At 41.3% G+C, this 18,990-nt stretch overlaps 1 protein-coding gene across 2 annotated transcripts; it reads right to left on the reverse strand.

Moving 5' to 3' along the window:
• Positions 1–204: 204 nt before the first annotated feature.
• LOC106584223 (complement C1q tumor necrosis factor-related protein 7) lies at positions 205–17,874 on the reverse strand. Of its 2 annotated transcripts, none has more exons than XM_014169266.3 (3): positions 17,649–17,874; positions 10,362–10,601; positions 205–3,512 (listed from the first exon to the last, which is right to left on the reverse strand). In XM_014169266.3, exons 1-3 carry the CDS (start codon positions 17,671–17,673, stop codon positions 2,884–2,886), a joined length of 894 nt encoding a protein of 297 aa, XP_014024741.1. In that variant the 5' UTR covers positions 17,674–17,874; the 3' UTR covers positions 205–2,883. The 2 variants fall into 2 exon arrangements, with proteins under 2 accessions (XP_014024741.1, XP_014024742.1); XM_014169267.3 differs by lacking the exon at positions 17,649–17,874 and adding an exon at positions 10,994–11,200.
• Between the last annotated feature and the right edge of the window lie 1,116 nt (positions 17,875–18,990).

The following is an 18,990-nucleotide window of genomic DNA, read 5'->3' on the forward strand; positions in this document are numbered from 1 at the left end:
ACAAGATAACAGGAACACACATTGCTTCAAAAATTCCTGAAATCATGCCAAAAAACACATGGGGAAGATTTCAACACATACTGCTCTCAATCAGCTGGACCAGACCACAATGATAATCTATGGGTAGTAGAATTAGTTGACTTGATTATTATCTGCCATAACTCTAGTGTTTTGCTGGGATATTATAGAGATAGTGAAGGGTAATGATTGTGCTGATAGGGACGAACTGGTTTATTACAGTCAGTTTCCAATGATAACTTTAACATGTGTTACATTACACTCTCGGTATTGAGCATTTATATCATATATCCTAACATGTGTTACATTACACTCTTGAAGTCGGAAGTTTACATACACTTAGGTTGGAGACATTAAAACTTGTTTTTCAACCACTCCATAAATTTCTTGTTAACAAACTTTAGTTTTGGCAAGTCGATTAAGACATCTTCTTTGTGCATGACACAAGTAATTTACCAATAATTGTTTAGAGACAGATTTTTTTTAGTGTATCACAATTCCAGTGGGTCAGAAGTGTACATACACTAAGTTGACTGTGCCTTAAAACAGCTTGGAAAATTCCAGAAAATGATGTCATGGCTTTAGAAGCTTCTGACAGGCTAATTGACATAATTTATGTCAATTGGAGGTGTACCTGTGGATGTATTTCAAGGCCGACCTTCAAACTCAGTACCTCTTGGCTTGACATCATGGGAAAATCTAAAGAAATCAGCCAAGACTTCAGAGAAAAAAAATGTAGACCTCCACAAGTCTGGTTCATACTTGGGAGCAATTTCCAAACGCCTGAAGGTACTACGTTCATCTGTACAAACAATAGTACGCAAGAATAAACACCACGGGACCGCACAGCCGTCATACTGCTCAGGAAGGAGACGTGTTCTGTCTCCTAGAGATGAACATACTTTGGTGCGAAAAGTGCATATCAATCCCAGAACAACAGCAAAGGATCTTGTGAAGATGTTGGAGGAAAAAGGTAGTCCTATATCAACATAACCCGAAAGGCCGCTCAGCAAGGAAGAAGCCACGGCTCCAAAACCGCCACTAAAAAGCCAGACTATGGTTTGCAACTGCACAAAGATCGTAATTTTGGAGAAATGTCCTCTGGTCTGATGAAACAAAAATAGAACTGTTTGGCCATAGTGACCATCGTTATGTTTGGAGGAAAAAGGGGGAGGCTTGCAAGCTGAAGAAACACCATCCCAACTGTAAAGCACGGGGGTGGCAGCATCATGTTGTGGGGGTGCTTTGCTGCAGGATGGACTGGTGCACTTCACAAAATAGATGGCATCATGAGGGAGGAAAATTATGTGGATATATTGAAGCAACATCTCAAGACATCAGTCAGGAAGTTGAAGCATGGTCGCAAATGGGTCTTCCAAATGGACAATGACCCCAAGCATACATCCAAAGTTGTGGCAAAATGGCTTAAGGACAAGAAAGTCAAGGTATTGGAGTGGCCATCAAAAAGCTCTGACCTCAATCCCATAGAAAATTTGTTGGCAGAACTGAAAAAGCGCGTGCAAGCAAGGAAGCCTACAAACCTGTGTTATCTGTGTTAACTAGCCTCCAGACAAGCTTCAATGCCATACAACTCTCCTTCTGTGGCCTCCAACTGCTCTTAAATGCAAGTAAAACTAAATGCATGCTCTTCTCAACCGATCGCTACCCGCACCTGCCCGCCCATCCATCATCACTTCTCTGGACGGTTCTGACTTAGAATATGTGGACAATTACAAATACCTAGATGTCTGGTTAGACTGTAAACTCTCCTTCCAGACTCACATGAAGCATCTCCAATCCAAAATTAAATATAGAATCGGCTTCTTGTTTTGCAACAAAGCATCCTTCACTCATGCTGCCAAACATACCCTCGTAAAACTGACTATCCTACCGATCCTTGACTTCGGCGATGTAATTTACAAAATAGCCTACTCTACTCAGCAAATTGGATGCAGTCTATCACAGTGCCATTAGTTTTGTCACCAAAGCCCCATATACTACCCACCACTGCCACCTGTATGCTCTCGTTGGCTGGCCCTCGTTTCAAATTTGTCGCCAAACCCACTGGCTCCAGGTCATCGATAAGTCTTTGCTCGGTAAAGCACCGCCTTATCTCAGCTCACTGGTAACCAAAGCAGCACCCACCCGTAGCACGCGCTCCAGCATGTATACAGTGGGGAGAACAAGTATTTGATACACTGCCGATTTTGCAGGTTTTCCTACTTACAATGCATGTAGAGGTCTGTAATTTTCATCATAGGTACACTTCAACTGTGAGAGACGGAATCTAACAAAAATCCAGAAAGTCACGTTGTATGATTTTTAAATAATTAATTTGCAGGTTAAATAAAGACCTCTTAAAATAAAGTGGTGATCCTAACTGACCTAAGACAGGGAATTTTTACTTGGATTAAATGTCAGGAATTGTGAAAAACTGAGTTTATATGTATTTGGCTAAGGTGTATGTAAACTTCCGACTTCAACTGTATATTATATCTCCGCACTGGCTGTACTGTACTTGTGGCTTCAACTCTAATAGTATTCAACTCTAATACTATTCAATACTTTTGAAAAGAGAGTACAGTGTATATTCCTTACTGACTGAGTGCATATCATCAATTTTATTAATGAAACATATCACTTTGAGATACTTAGACATTTTTCTCCAAACAAACATTGTAAACAAACATTTAAAAAATATATTGTTTCTTGTCCCACAATACATACACACACGCTTGCATACATGTACACCCACATAGTTATATAGAATATAAATAATACATGATGAAATATAGATACTGTAAATATGTCAAGGGGAGGCTACAAACTCAGTCCTCTCAGTCCTTTATTGAGCGTTATAAGTCACTATGCGTAGTCCTCTGCTAGTGAGTCCAGGTAGTTGGTATCTGCATAGAGCAGGAATCCAGAGAACAGGCTGTCAGACCACCCTTCGTCTGCAAACAGGCCATTCTGGTCCTTGAAGAAGATCTCCAGCCACACCTCGTCTTCTGGGTTCAGGAACATCACAAGCGACCCAGAGGCCACATCATGGTTCCCTGTGTTGGCATCAAATGTCTTGATGCGGTACTGCCCGTTCTGCACCAGCCCGATGGCCAGATGTTTGTTAGCCAGGGTGATGTCATAGGAGAAGTAGTAGATGCCTGGGTAGGCGCAGATGAACTTGCCCGTCTCTGGGTTGTAGTGGCCGCCCTCGTTGAAGAGGACCTTGTTGAACTTGATAGGTTCCTTCTCAGCAGGGTAACTGCTGGTGATTCCCACAGAGAAGGCTGCTTTAGGCACCAGGCTGCCACACCGGCAGATGCCTGCCGTACCCAGTGGTCCTCGCTGGCCCTTGTCCCCTTTCTTCCCAAGGGGCCCTGGAGGCCCTGGTCGGCCCCCGTCCCCGCATTCTCCATCAGGACCTCTCTTCCCCCCTGGACCCCGGACACCCCGCTCGCCACGTTTACCCGTTGGGCCAAGTTTCCCCTTTTCCCCTGAAACAGAGAGATACAGTTGGCGATCAGACTGTCTGTAATTCTAGCTGTGTATTGCCATTGACACATTCTATAACAGTTATGGGTATCACTTTAGACCAGCATTGATTACCTATTTGTAATATGGGTAAGATGATTCCCTGTGCATCTTCAAACCTACTATTAGTGAATAGGCTCAGTGCCTCACATCCATCCTCGGTTATTATGTCACCCTTGGAGTCCAGCCACAATCTACAGTATGTTTGACAGTGCTGCACTGACTGGTGTACTGTGTGGTGAGATCTGTGATTGTATCAAACCAAACCATCACACAATACATTTTCTTGGAGCTAGGAAAGAATGGACAGGATGCATGTGTGTGCATGTACTGAATGTCTGCAAAAATGAGTGCTATTCTGATGTGTGTGTCTGAGAATGTGTCTGTGCGTCACGTCCGGACCATAGTAAGATGTTATTTTCTATGGTAGAGTAGGTCAGGGCGTGACAGGGGGTGTTTTTCTATGTTTTGTATTTCTATGTTCATGTTCTAGTTTTGTATTTTTATGTTGGTTTTGTTTGGGATGATCTCCAATTGGAGGCAGCTGGTCCTCGTTGTCTCTAATTGGAGATCATACTTAAGTAGGGTTTTTTTCCACTTGGGTTTGTGGGAGATTCATTTTGAGTTATGTATGTTTCACCTTTGCGTCACGGTTTGTTGTTTTTGTCTTTCAGTTTATTTATGTATTGCATAGTTTCACAGTGTAAATAAAAATGTGGAACGACACACACGCTGCACCTTGGTCCTCTTCTCCTTTCGACAGCCGTGACACTGTGTGGATTTGCGTGCCTAGGTTCCTTTTAATCTGTAAATCTGTAAAAGAATATCATGCAGAACGCAGGTACTTTGAGCCTGACATTTACGGCTCGTTGATATAGTATGTTTTGCATCTGATACTAATGCAGGATTTATCTTAAACCCAGTATGCTAATTATACCGTGACATTCGGGGGTCTCTATTTTTTTCAAGGTACTTCCTGTTTGTGCATATGCTTTATTTTTTATGGGCCTAATAGTAAAGACATGTATTTTAAGGGTAAAAGTGTTTTACCTTTTAATATGACATAAACACAACCAGTCATGATGTTTTCATCTGATTGTCAATTCACTTCAAAAAGTAGGATACCTGCGCATCCAAGCAGTGCACTGAGCACCTGCCATTTGATGAAGGGAAAGAAACATCTGTTACGTTTGAAAGTTTTGTAATTCAGCTGATGCTCTTATCCAGTGGTGTAAAAAAACTTTAAAGTACTACTTAAGTAGTTTTTTGGGGTATCTGTACTTCTGGCAACTTTTACTTTTACATTCCTAAATAAAATAATGTACTTTTTACTCCATACATTTTCCCTGACACCGAAAAGTACTCGTTACATTTTGAAAGGAAAATGGTCCAATTCACACACTTATCAAGAGAACATCCTTGGTCATCCCTACTGCCTCTGACCTGGTGGACTCACTAAACACCAATGTTTCATTTGGAAATTATGTCTGAATGTTGGAGTGTGCCCCTGGCTATCAGTCAATAAAATAAAACAAGAACATTGTGCCATCTGGTTTGCTTAATATAAGAAATTTGAAATAATTGATACTTTTACTTTTACTTTTGAAACTTAGATACATTTTATCAATTCTATTTACTTTTGATACATACTTACAGTTGAAGTGGGAAGTTTACATACAGCTTAGCCAAATGCCTTTAAAATCCGTTTTCACAATACCTGACATTTAATCCTAGTAAAAATTCCCTGTCTTAGGTCAGTTAGGATCACCACTTTATTTTAAGAATGTGAAATGTCAGAATAATAGTGGAGAGTGATTTATTTCAGATTTTATTTCTTTCATCACATTCCCAGTGGGTCAGAAGTTTACATACACTCAATTAGTATTTGGTAGCATTGCCTTTAAATTGTTTAACTTGGGTCAAACGTTTCAGGTAGCCTTCCACAAGCTTCCCACAATAAGTTGGATGAATTTTGGCCCATTCCTCCTGACAGAGCTGGTGTAACTGAGTCAGGTTTGTAGGCCTCCTTGCTCGCACACACTTTTTCAGTTCTGACCACAAATTTTCTATAGAATCGAGGTAAGGGCTTTGTGATGGCCACTCCATTACCTAGACATTGTTGTCCTTAAGCCATTTTGCCACAACTTTGGAAGTATGCTTGGGGTCATTGTCCATTTGGAAGACCATTTGCGACCAAGCTTTAACTTCCTGACTGATGTCTAGAGATGTTGCTTCAATATATCCACATAATTTTCCTCCCTCATGATGCCATCTATTTTGTGAAATGCACCAGTCCCTCCTGCAGCAAAGCACCCCACAACATGATGCTGCCACCCGTGTGCTTCACGGTTGGGATGGTGTTCTTCAGCTTGCAAGCTTCCCCCTTTTTCCTCCATACATAACGATGGTCATTATGGCCAAACAGTTCTATTTTTCTTTCATCAGACCAGAGGACATTTCTCCAAAAAGTATGATCTTTGTCCCCATCTGCAGTTGCAAACCATAGTCTGGCTTGTTAATGGCGGTTTTGGAGCAGTGGCTTCTTCCTTGAAGAGCAGCCTTTCAGGTTATGTCGATATAGGACTCGTTTTACTGTGGATATAAATACTTTTGTACCTGTTTCCTCCAGCATCTTCACAAGATCCTTTGCTGTTGTTCTGGGATTGATTTGAACTTTTCGCACAAAAGTATGTTCATCTCTACGAGACAGAACGCGTCTCCTTCCTGTGCGGTATGACGGCTGTACGGTCCCGTGGTATTTATTCTTGCGTACTATTGTTTGTACAGATGAACGTGGTACCTTCAGGTGTTTGGAAATTGCTCCGAAGGATGAACTAGACTTGTGGAGGTCTACAATTTTTTTCTCTGAGGTCTTGGCTGATTTCTTTAGATTTTCCCATGATGTCAAGCCAATTGGTACTGAGTTTGAAGGTCGGCCTTGAAATACATCCACAGGTACACCTCCGATTGACTCAAATGATGTCAATTAGCCTATCAGAAGCTTCTAAAGCCATGGCATCATTTTCTGGAATTTTCCACGCTGTTTAAAGGCACAGTCAACTTAGTGTATGTAAACTTCTGACCCACTGGAATTGTGATACAGTGAATTATAAGTGAAATAATCTGTCTGATAACAATGGTTGGAAAAATGACTTGTGTCATGCACAAAGTAGATGTCCTAACCGACTTGCCAAAACTATAAATTTGTGGAGTGGTTGAAAAATGAGTTTAATCACTCCAACCTAAGTGTATGTAAACTTCCGACTTCAACTGTATATTTAAAACCAAGTACTTTTAGACTTTTATTCAAGTAGTATTTTACTGGGTGACTTTCACATTTACTTGAGTCATTTTCTAATAAAACCTGTTGAGGACAGAATTTCCGCTAGTGGGACCCCGCACCGCCAGCGGGACCCCTCGCCAACAGCCAATGGAATAGCAGGGTGCGAAATACAAAACAACAAAAATCTCATAATTCAAATTTCTCAAACATTCAACTATTTTACACCATTTTAAAGATAAACGTTTGTCTTTCTATCATAAATATTCGATAATATTCCAACTGGACAATAGCGTATTCATTACAGAGGAAAAAGAAGGAGTGTGACCGCGCAGTAAACAACTCATTGGTCTCAGGCAGTCCACTGGTTGAATGGGCTCTTATTCTCTCCCCAGTAACAGTAGAAGCATGAAACAAGGTTCTAAAGACTGTTGACATCTAGTGGAAGCCTTAAAAAGTGCAAAATGACCCCACAGACACTGTAGTTTGGATAGGCAATCACTTGAAAAACTACAAGCCTCAAATCTCCCACTTCCTGGTTGGATTTTTCTCAGGTTTTTGCCTGCCATATGAGTTCTGTTATACTCACAGACATCATTCAAACAGTTTTAGAAACTTCAGAGTGTTTTCTATCCAAATCTACTAATAATATGCAAATATTTGACTCTGGGCCCGAGTAGCAGGCAGTTTACTCTGGGCACGCTTTTCATCCGAACGTGAAAATACTGCCCCATATCCCAAACAGGTTTTAAGTTATATTTACTTTTACACAAGTATAACATGTTTCAATAACACTGCTATCTTAGTTTGGGTTAACTTTTATGAACTCCAAGCACAGATAGGAAACATTACATGTGATTTGCTTAGGCATTAATCAATTAAACACATTTATTTTTTATTGTGGCACAGGGCAATGAGATTCAAACCTATGGTCTTCTGTTCTCCATCAAAATCCAGTGTGCCACCAAGATGGAGCTAGCATGCTATGGTTTTTAACTCATACATAGCTATTCATTTTAGTCTATTCAAAAAGACCCCATTTCAAAGGAAACAAGGACTAATTAAGATCAGGTGTGGCCAATTAGTGGGCGCGGCCAACACACCTGAACACACTTAAGAAGACAGAGGATAGAGAGAGTTTTGTTGATGGTGAGAACGGAATGTATATGGTTTTAAATAACATTCTTAGAAAGTTCTCTGAACGTTACTAAAGTGTTCTTTTGCTTTTTGTGAATAGTTTTCTTAACGTTCTCAGAACAATTTGAGAATATGACTTTAAATAGAACTATGAGGAAACCTGTAGGAAACATTACGCTGAAGTACTGACATTCCCACAGAAGAACATTGTTTCTTAACATTCTCGGAAGAGCTCAGCAACTATACTGCACCATTCCCAGAGAGTTGTGGTAAGGTTGTATGAAAAATAACCATAGGACAACCACGCTCTCACCAAGCTCTAAGAAACATATGGTTCTCAGAACATCAGTTTCTAGCTGGGAGTTGATAATGTTGCAAGTTGCTAGCGGGCTGGACCTAGTCAATACAATGTTGCAAGTTTGCTAGAAAACTCAAGACAGACAGAGAGAGATGAATGCGATTGAAATAACCTGAAGCAACTGTAACTGGTTTAAAGGATGACACGGGAGGCGGGGGTGTTCGTTTCATTTAGAAAAAGCTTTTATTTTCATATTTACCACTGTAGCAGTCCAAAATTTGATTTGAAACTAATAGGGGAATGGTTAGAGACCCCATCAAATGTGACTTTTGTTGCATTTAGGGGAGCTCATGTCTCAAGTACTTGACTTAAAGCCATGAAGTACATGGACGACATTAACAGAGGCAGTGATTTAACTTTGTTTCAGCTTCTATGGCAGCGCTGACCCATATAAAGTCTTAGACTGAATCACTCCAAAGCAGGAGAACCAGGCGTCTAAACAGTGGGGAAAACATAAACACACCCCAAATAAGGGAAACTCCCTGGAAAGCTCAGACACATAGAAATCTTGGATTTAAACCACACCTCACACACAAGTTTTGATTTAAACCACACATAACTTTATCTGTCTGGCTCATGGTCTGCCTGGTGAAATATGGCTGTGTAACACATACAGTGCATTCGGAAATTATTCAGACCCCTTCCCTTTTTCCACATTTTGTTAAGTTACAGCCTTATTCTAAAATGCATTAAATACTTTTTTCCCCTCATCAATATACACACAATACCCCATAATGAAAAAAAACATGTATTTTTGCAAATGTATAAAAAATGTAAAACTGAAATATCACATTTGCATAAGTATTCAGACCCTTTACTCAGTATTTTGTAGAAGCACCTTTGGCAGCGATTACAGCCTTGAGTATCAGCACACCTGTATTTTTGGAGTATCTCACATTCTTCTCTGCATATCCTCTCAAGCTCTGTCAGTTTAGATGGGGAGTGTTGCTGCACAGCTATTTTCAGGTCTCTCCAGAAATGTTCGATCGGGTTCAAGTCCGGGCTCTGGTTGGGCCGCTCAAGGACATTCAGAGACTTGTCCCGAAGCCACACCTGCGTTGTCTTGGCTGTGTACTTAGGGTCGTTGTCCTGCTGGAAAGTGAATCTTCGCCCCAGTCTGAGGTCCTGAGCGCAATGGAGCAGGTTTTCATCAAGGATCTCTCTGTACTTTGCTCCGCTCTGTACTCGCCTCCCAGTCCCTGCCGCTGAAAAACATCCCAACTGCATGATGCTGCCACCACCATGCTTCACGGTAGGGATGGTGCCAGGTTTCCTCCAGACGTGACGCTTGGCATTCAGGCCAAAGAGTTCAATCTTGGTTTCACCAGACCAGAGAACATGTTTATCATGTTCTGAGAGTCTTTAGATGCCTTTCGGCAAGCTCCAAGCGGGCTGTCATGATCCTTTTACTGAGGAGTGGCTTCCGTCTGGAAACTCTACCATAAAGGCCTGATTGCTGAAGTGCTGCAGAGATGGTTGTCCTTCTGGAAGGTTCTCCCATCTCCACAGAGGAACTCTGGAGCTCTATCAGAGTGACCATCGAATTCTTGGTCACCTCCCTGACCAAGGCCCTTCTCCCCCAAATGCTCAGTTTGGCCAGGTGGCCAGTTCTATGAAGAGTCTTGGTAGTTCCAAACTTACTCCATTTAGAAATGATGGAGGCCACTGTGTTCTTGGGGACCTTCAATGCTGCAGAAATGTTTTGGTACCCTTCCCCAGATCTGTGCCTCGACACAATCCTGTCTCGGAGCTCTATGGACAATTCCTTCAACCCCATGGCTTGGTTTTTGCTCTGACATGCACTGTCAACTGTGGGACCTCATATAGACAGGTGTGTGCCTTTCCAAATCATGTCCAATCAATTGAATTCATCACAGGTGGACTCCAATCAATGTTGTGGTGATACTGCCAAATCTGGCCATGTATTGTATTACATGTTGATAGAGCTAATGTAGACAATAAGTAAATATACAGTATGAGTCAATATGTGAACTGTGTGGATATGTTTTATGGAGTTATACAAGGTCAGTACTGTACCTGCTTCACCCTTCTCTCCTTTCTCTCCCTTCCTGCCATCTCTTCCGTCTCTTCCTGGGATTCCCATATTCCCATTTTCCCCTGGCGGCCCATTTGGGCCAGGTTTACCTGGTCTCCCTGGCAACCCCAGAACACTGCAGATCAGACGAGGCGGAGCTCCTTTCGCCTTGGCCTCCAGCGTCTGACCAATCACACACTGGCAAAGAAAAGCCATGGCCACAAACAGCCACATCCTCACCTCTGTAGAGGGAGAAAGAGAGAAGGTATGTAATACACAACCTCAAATATCCACATTCACAAACAGATGACATGCTCTGATAATGGTAGTGTGCATATTAATCTAACAAATCTGAGAACTTTCTTCTAAATTCTAAATTGAGAAACAGCCAGTTTAGATTGCAGTTATTAGATACGAACAGAAATGAAGACAAAACAGTTTCCTGGCGGGAGAGGAGTTCGTTCTAGTGTCAGCTAGCCAGAGCAGACAGACTCGGATACAATTGTAGGGACTAGACATTAGACTATATATAGGCATTAGTCACAGCACTATAAAACACAGCAGATTCCCCCGTAAAACAACACATGCCTTAAACAGAGTGGCAAACACTGAGAGATTAATCAAGATTACACACCTCAACACGTCTGCTGAACTACAGCCACAGGGCCAGATGTGGGTCCTAATGAACAGCGCTGAGTTTTGGACTCTTTCTCTCTCTTTCACACAATCTCTCTCTCTCTCTCTCTCTTTCTCTTCTCTGTTGTCAGCCCCCCAGTCACAGGTCATGTTTTAGCGGATGCAGTGAGAGAAGCCTTGCTTGGTTCCAAGCCAATACTTTAGTTATGACAACAGCCAAAACAACTTTGTCAGAGCAACCCAATCGGGAAATAACCTTCTAGACACACACAGAAACACAGCCGTGTTATCTGCTCTTGGATCCACTAAACACTGACAGTATGCAATAGCAATAATGTTATTAAAAGAGTGGATGATTGCGCTAAGCAGCAATGAGATCAGTGATGATTTAGACAGAGAGAGAAAGAGATGGAACTTAGTTCTGTAAGGACTGGGGTGCATTGGGCTGTATAGAAGGTACGTAAGAGGCCACATCATGGACGCCTCTTTCCCTCTGGCACCCATATTGTATCTGGATACTATTTGGTAAAATGTAATAAGTCATAAGGCCTAAATCATACAAATTAAGTTAGACTTACTTACACACCAAAGGCAAGCATAATTGACTAGGGTTGTTAGAAATGCTTAATAACATTAATTTTATTCCATGATAATAATACTGTAAAGAATATGCAAAAAACATGTATAGCTGTAATTGTAAGCAGCTGTGGGAAAACGTATTTTGAGTTTACTCCAGCTTCAGCATTTATAATATAGTTAATATACCAGTAATGTAACAGACACCTGAACAATAGATTCAGACAGGTACAGATGTTTTTGAGATCTGGAGAATGTTCACGCCTGTAATTCTGCTCTTCTTGTTTTGTGTTTGTGTATGTGTGGGCATCTGGGCATGAGCATGTTAGGTCTGTGTCTCTGTCCGTGTTTGTACATCTGCTCCACGTCAGTGTGTCTCTGACAATAGTGCGTTTTTTTTGGGGGGGGGGGATATGTGGATTCTAATGTGTGTTTTGGTCGTAAATATGGTTTACTTCCCATTACACATTGGGTTTCCATGGCTTCTAGTAAAGAAGATGTCAGCTAAGTTTGTTGTCAGATATTAGAGATACAGGATGAGCACCACATAATTAGGACTTAGAATACTATAATGGACATGAACATTCTTATGATGGTACAAAAGGTCAACCATGTTGGTAACGGAGTTGGTAAACCAGTGGTCAGCTGGGGCTGTGATAAGTTATTGTGTAAAACATAATCTGCACCGAATGTTTGTTAGCTAGCTAGCCAGCCAGTCAGGGTTGGGTAGGTTCCTTTCTAAATGTAATCCCTTACAGTTACTAGTTACTTGTCCAAAATTGTCATCAGTAGCCTAATGTAAGTTTTGGATAACGTAATCGAATTACTTTCAATTACTTTTGGATTACTTTCCCCTTAAGAGGCATTAGAAGAAGACAAAAAGGATGCATCAAATGCATTTGGTGTTACATCATAGTGGTCTCTGACTTGTGGTTAGATTCGCTCAGGTGGAAGAAACTTAAACTTGCACCTTTTTTCAATGCTGAATTGAATGTCATTGAGTAAACAGAAAGGTGTCATAATGTATTTTTTTTCTCGCAAACATCCTTTCTGAATTTAAAAATAATCCAATAAGTAATCATTTACTTTTTCAAAAGTATCTGTAGCCTAATCTGATTACAATATTTTTGCTAGTAATGTAACTGTGCATTCAGAAAGTATTCAGACCCCTTCCCCTTTTCCACATTTTGTTACGTTACAGCCTTATTCTAAAATTGATTAAATAAATGTTTTTCCTCATTAATCTACACACAATACCCCATAATGACAAAGCAAAAACAGAAATATCTTATTTACATAAGTATTCAGACCTTTTGCTAAATTGAGATCAGGTGCATCCTATTTCCATTGATCATCCTTGAGAGGTTGATTGGAGTCCACCTGTGGCAAATTCAATTGATTGGACATGATTTGGAAAGGCAGACACCTGTCTATATAAGGTCTCACAGTTGACAGTGCATGTCAGAGCAAAAACCAAGCCATGAGGTTGAAGGAATTGTCCGAAGAGCTCTGAGACAGGATTGTGTCGAGGCACAGACCTGGGGAAGGGTACCAAAACATTTCTGCAGCATTGAAGGTCCCCAAGAACACAGTGGCCTCCATCATCAGGCCTTTATGGTATAGTTGCCAGAAGGAAGCCACTCCTCAGTAAAAGGATCATGACAGCCCGCTTGGAGTTTGCCAAAAGGCATCTAAAGACTCTCAGAACATGATAAACATGTTCTCTGGTCTGATGAAACCAAGATGGAACTTTTTGGCCTGAATGCCAAGTGTCACATCTGGAGGAAACATCTGGCATCATCCCTACAGTAAAGCATGGTAGCGATAGCATCATGTTGTGGGGATGTTTTCAGTGGCAGGGACTGGGAGACTAGTCAGGATCGAGGGAAATATGAATAGAGCAAAGTACAGAGAGATCCTCGATGAAAACCTGCTCCAGAGCGCTCAGGACCTCAGACTGGGGTGAAGGTTCACCTTCCACAGGACAACGACCCTAAGCACACAGCCAAGACAACGCAGGAGTGGCTTCGGACAAGTCTCTGAATATCCTTGAGTGGCCCAGCCAGAGCCCAGACTTGAACCTGATCAAACATCTCTGGAGAGACTTGAAAATAGCTCTGCAGTGATGCTCCCCATCCAACCTGACAAAACTTGAGAGGATCTGCAGAGAAGAATGTGAGAAACTCCCCAAATACAGGTGTGCCAAGCTTGTAGCATCATACCCAAGAAGACTCGAGGCTGTAATCGCTGCCAAAGGTGCTTCAACAAAGTACTGAATAAAGGGTCTGAATACTTATGTAAATGTCATTATTTCAGTTTTTTCCTTTTAATACATTCTCCAAAAAATATAAAAACCTTTTTTTGCTTTTGTCATTATGGGGTATTGTGTGTAGATTGATGAGGGGGGAAAAAACTATTTAATCCTTTTTAGAATAAGGCTGTAACATAATGAAATGTGGAAAAAGTCAAGGGGCCTGAATATTTTTGCGAATGCACTGTACATGTAAGCTTAATTAGTTAGGCTACTCTCCAACCCAGTTTAAGTGGGATGATCCAATATTTTTTCAAATTTACTGCCAATATGCCAGCATTCCATAAAAACAATGCAGTCAACACAGCCAGACACTGGCTGAATTCAGTTGATGTTAGGACAGAAAAGTTGTAAATTCAAAAAGTACTGATATTTTATCATATTTTAACACACAGTTTTCCAAGAAAACAAACATGGAGACATTTATTGTCTGTTTGCATATATTTTTGTCACACCTTGATCTGTTTCACCTGTATTTGTGCTTGTCTCCACCCCCCACCTGGTGTCTCCAATCTCCTCTCATTATCCCCTGTGTATTTATGCCTGCGTTTTCTGTTTGTCTGTTGCCAGTTCGTCTTGTCCCGTCAAGTTCTACCAGCGTGTTCCCGTGTTTCCTGTGCGCTAGCTTTTGTTTTTCTTAGTCTTCCCAGTTCTGACCTTTCTGCCTGTCCTGACCCTGATCCTGCCGACCTGTACCTGCCTGACTGATTTGAATTACGACCCTTTGCCTGCCTTGACTTACTTTGCCTGCCGTCCTGTACCTGCCTGACTCTGATTTGGATTACGACCCTTTGCCTGCCTTGACTTACTTTGCCTGCCCTTTTAACTATAAAAAACTCTGAACTACAATAACCTCTGAGACTCGTACTATCTGCCTCCTGTGTCTGCATCTGGGTCTTAGCCTGAGCCCTGATTATTTTACAGGCTGTTATACAGACAATTGGTATAAAACCTGTGTAAACTCTATTTATAATTGTATGATAATATTTTAGGTTGACAATAGTTAGGCTATATTACACCATTTCTGATATATCACATGCCTTACTTTCCTGCATAAGTAAACGCAGGAAATGCATCACCTATGCCTCTACTGCCACTCATTCCAATTAGACTGGTATGGATTTCTCCCTGACCACAATGGCTGCCATTTTCATACCATTCTGGAACTTTGAGGGTTAATGACATAGCTGCTGTAGTAATTTAATAGGATCTCTATAATGAACACTCCGTCCTGAAGATGGAAGACTTAGAACTTCATGATCAGGGGAATCATAACCCACAGAACATAATATAAATAATCTGTGTAAAACAGTCATACTTTATTCTCACACATGCCAATGCTTTATAGTTGAACACACACACACGCGCATGCACACGCACACACACACACACACTCACACACACACACACACACACACACACACACACACACACACACACACACACACACACACACACACTAGTGATGCGCGTCCTGGGGGTCCTAGGGCCTCATTTATCAATATTGCAGAGAAACTATTCGAAAATACTTTGTACAAATGGAATACAGAATGTTCATATGCATAGAAAAAGTGTGATTTATCAAACAATCCTTCGAGCGTCATACGCACACGATAGGAGATCACCAATGATAAATAACAATTGTTCTCAACCTCAGTGCTTGTACACAGCCTTGGCTAGGGAAGGGTTAGGGAAAGGGTTAGCTAAAAGGGTTAAGGTTTGGGTTAGGGAAAGGGTTAGCTAAAAGGGTTAAGGTTTGGGTAAGGGGAAGGGTTAGCTAAAAGGGTTAAGGTTTGGCTGTTGGAAAAGGAAATAGAGCTGCTGCACGGGAGCTTGGTCTTAATGAGTCGATGATAAGACGTTGGAAACAGCAGTGTGAGGAATTGACTCAGTGCAAAAAGACAATTAAAGCTTACTGCTAATTTTTTATTTTTTGTTACAAGCCGTGTTTCGTTAAAGCCTATTTATTTTTGTTACAAGCCGTGTTTCGTTAAAGCCTATTTATTTTTGTTACAAGCCATGTTTCGTTAAAGCCTATTTATTTTTGTTACAAGCTGTGTTTCGTTAAAGCCTGTGTAAATGTAAAGTTAATTTGTTTCAATGTACCGGTAGGCACCTGCGGCTTATAGACATGTGCGGCTTATTTATGTTCAAAATAAAAATAAAAATAAAATTCAGTGGGTGCGGCTTATATTCAGGTGTGCTTAATAGTCCGGAAATTACGGTAAACATTATTGAAGTGACTAGTGTTTCATTATTAAAATTACTTGAGATTCCATGTCTATGTACATATGGCAGCAGCCTCTAAGTTGCAGTGTTGAGTAACCATGTGGTAGCCAGCTAGTTCTAAAAGCTGATAGTACCACAACCAGATAAAATATGCATCCAAGCTGAACGGAAATCTTATCAGAAACATGTTGGGTAGTTTTTCACAGCTTTAAATTTCCTTAAAACTGGTCAAACTGAAATGTTGCATGGAAACTATTTAGAGTTGCCTTTTCTTTTCAGTCCGTAAACATCTTTGCTGCGGGAGAGTAGCAGTAGCAGAGATGAAAGAGAAAACATTACAGTCAACTAGATTGAAGCATTCATTCTATCGGTTTATGAAATGATTCTGGTGAGCAAGGGATTATTTTGTATTCTAGGGCAACAAGTAGACAGAAGAGAAGCTGCATGTATCTAACTACAGACAAGTTGACTAACAAATTGCCAACCAAAATGTCGGAAATTATATGCAGAAACATAGGCCTTTCTAAAACGGCCTGTCAAAAAAAATCGCTCTGCCATCTTTGACTGTACAGCGCATTTTCTATATTAGCGGGTTAGGGTCAGGCACGGGCCTCAGATTATCACTTTATCACATATAGTCTGGCGATTGGTGATGGGTTATTAGCAATTGTTGGTGGAAAACAAACAGCTGACCTGCACATCACACACACACACACACACACACACACACACACACACACACACACACACACACACACACACACACACACACACACACACACACACACACACACACACACCCCTTCCCCCTGATCATTCACATACTGGTGTGAGCAAGCTCAGCCAGCACTGTGAAATAGATACCCTTAGGACCCCCATAGTTAATTAGGGCAATTTATTCTCTGAGTGAGAATCTCTGCCTGCCATTTCTGCCCAGCAGGGATGATGTCATCACTGGAACATACCCATCATTAAAGCACTCGACTCTAACTTGCCTCAGATGCAGACATTCTCACACACAGAGACAAAGTGTTCACCTGGGCATACACACGCTCACACACAGAGAAAGAAAGGACACTTACACATTCTTAAAAGAATGACTAAAGCATAGTGCCATTTTTTTTATTGGTACGCCTGCTAAAATGAGCAATAAAGACAAAGGTGTTGATCAGATGAGGTTACTGTAAAAGCATGTCAGCGTCTCTGATCCATTAACAAAAATGTATGGCCCGTACAAATCAAAATTGTATTTGTTACATGCACCGAATACAACTGGTGTAGATTTTACCATGAAATGCTTTCTTACGAACCCTTCCCAACAACGCAGAGTTTAAAAATAATAATACAAATAATAGTAGTAACACAAGAGGAATAAAATGAAATAAACAATAATGGAGCTATATACAGGAAATAGGCTACCAATACCAGATGAATGTGCAGAGGTACTAGGCTTATAATCTTAGTGATCATAGCACTGACATAACGTATGGAATGAAGGAACATGCAGATGTTTGATTTGCCAGTTGAATGCTCTTACCACAGGCTTGAGAGCTGCTCCTCATGTTGACCACTTGAACGACTTCAAATTATGATATGTGTGTCAATCCTCGGGTCTCTTTCCTGGTCACAGTCCTGTCTCCTTGGTGATGAGAAATGAAGAGAATGTCCTTGGATAACATAGTGTCTTTCTCAATCTCTCTGTCTCTCTCCTATCCTCCGCCTGTGTGCTCAAACATCTGTGTGGGACTCCCTCTGTCTCTCTGCTCCCTTTCAGAGTCTAGTAAACCTTCCCCTCTCTGTTTCACTCCCACCCCTCCCTCTTTCTCCCTCATCCACTCCCTCTGTCTCCTTACAAACTTTCCACAAATCAAAACAACTATGACCGACTCAAGTTCAGAGTGCAGGCCTAAACACACACCTTTTCACCAGTCGTTTCCTCCATAAAGTCAACCATAGAGAGTCAACTCTTGACACCATACATTATTCTGGAGTGTGATTCTTGTAACACCATGATAATTCAGGTAAAGTACAGTATTAGCTGCTCTGAGAAGTTGTAGCAATAGCCACATTTAGCCTCTAGATGGCGATATATATACAGTATAAGAAGGACAGAGAGGAGGGGAAATAGTGGCTTTGGTAAAGGAGTGCTGTAGGATGGGATCCTGGCTGGTGTTTGGCTACTGACACACCATTTCTCAGTGGAAACACAGGTAGGTGTTCTGAGTACTGGCAAATGACCGGCACGTTTACCCTGGTCATGGTCAAACCTGGCCATCTGTCAAAACTGATCTCAAAACCCATTTACTCTGAAACTTCCTTCCCTCGCTCCCACACTCTCTCAGGATGCTTGCTGTGCTAAGCGGTATATCATATGGACTGCACAATGACCCTGGCCTTATATTTACTAGTCCCAGTGGAGCCCAGCCTCTGGCTGGGTCAATCTATAACGCAACATTTAATCACTTTTCAAGAAGACTAGATTACATACAGCAGCAGAATCTCCCGTAAGTGTTCAATGGGTTGAGATTTGGTGAGACACACACACACACACACACACACACACACACACACACACACACACACACACACACACACACACACACACACACACACACACACACACACACACACACTTTAAACCCCTTATGCTCCTTTGAGACCCCTCTTTCAAAGTCATTGAGTTCTCTTCTTCTAGCCATGGTAGCCAAAAACAATGGGCAACTGGGCATTTTTATACATGACCCTAAGAATGATGGAATGTTAATTGCTTAATTAACCCAGGAACCACACCTGTGTGGAAGCACCTGCTTTCAATGTAGTTTGTGTTCACTTACTTTGACAGTTACCTGTATGTTTCATATCATTCACTACACTCCTAT

This window comes from Salmo salar, chromosome 23 (genome assembly GCF_965601325.2).
Source record: "Salmo salar chromosome 23, fSalSal1, whole genome shotgun sequence".
Classification (NCBI taxonomy): domain Eukaryota; kingdom Metazoa; phylum Chordata; class Actinopteri; order Salmoniformes; family Salmonidae; genus Salmo; species Salmo salar.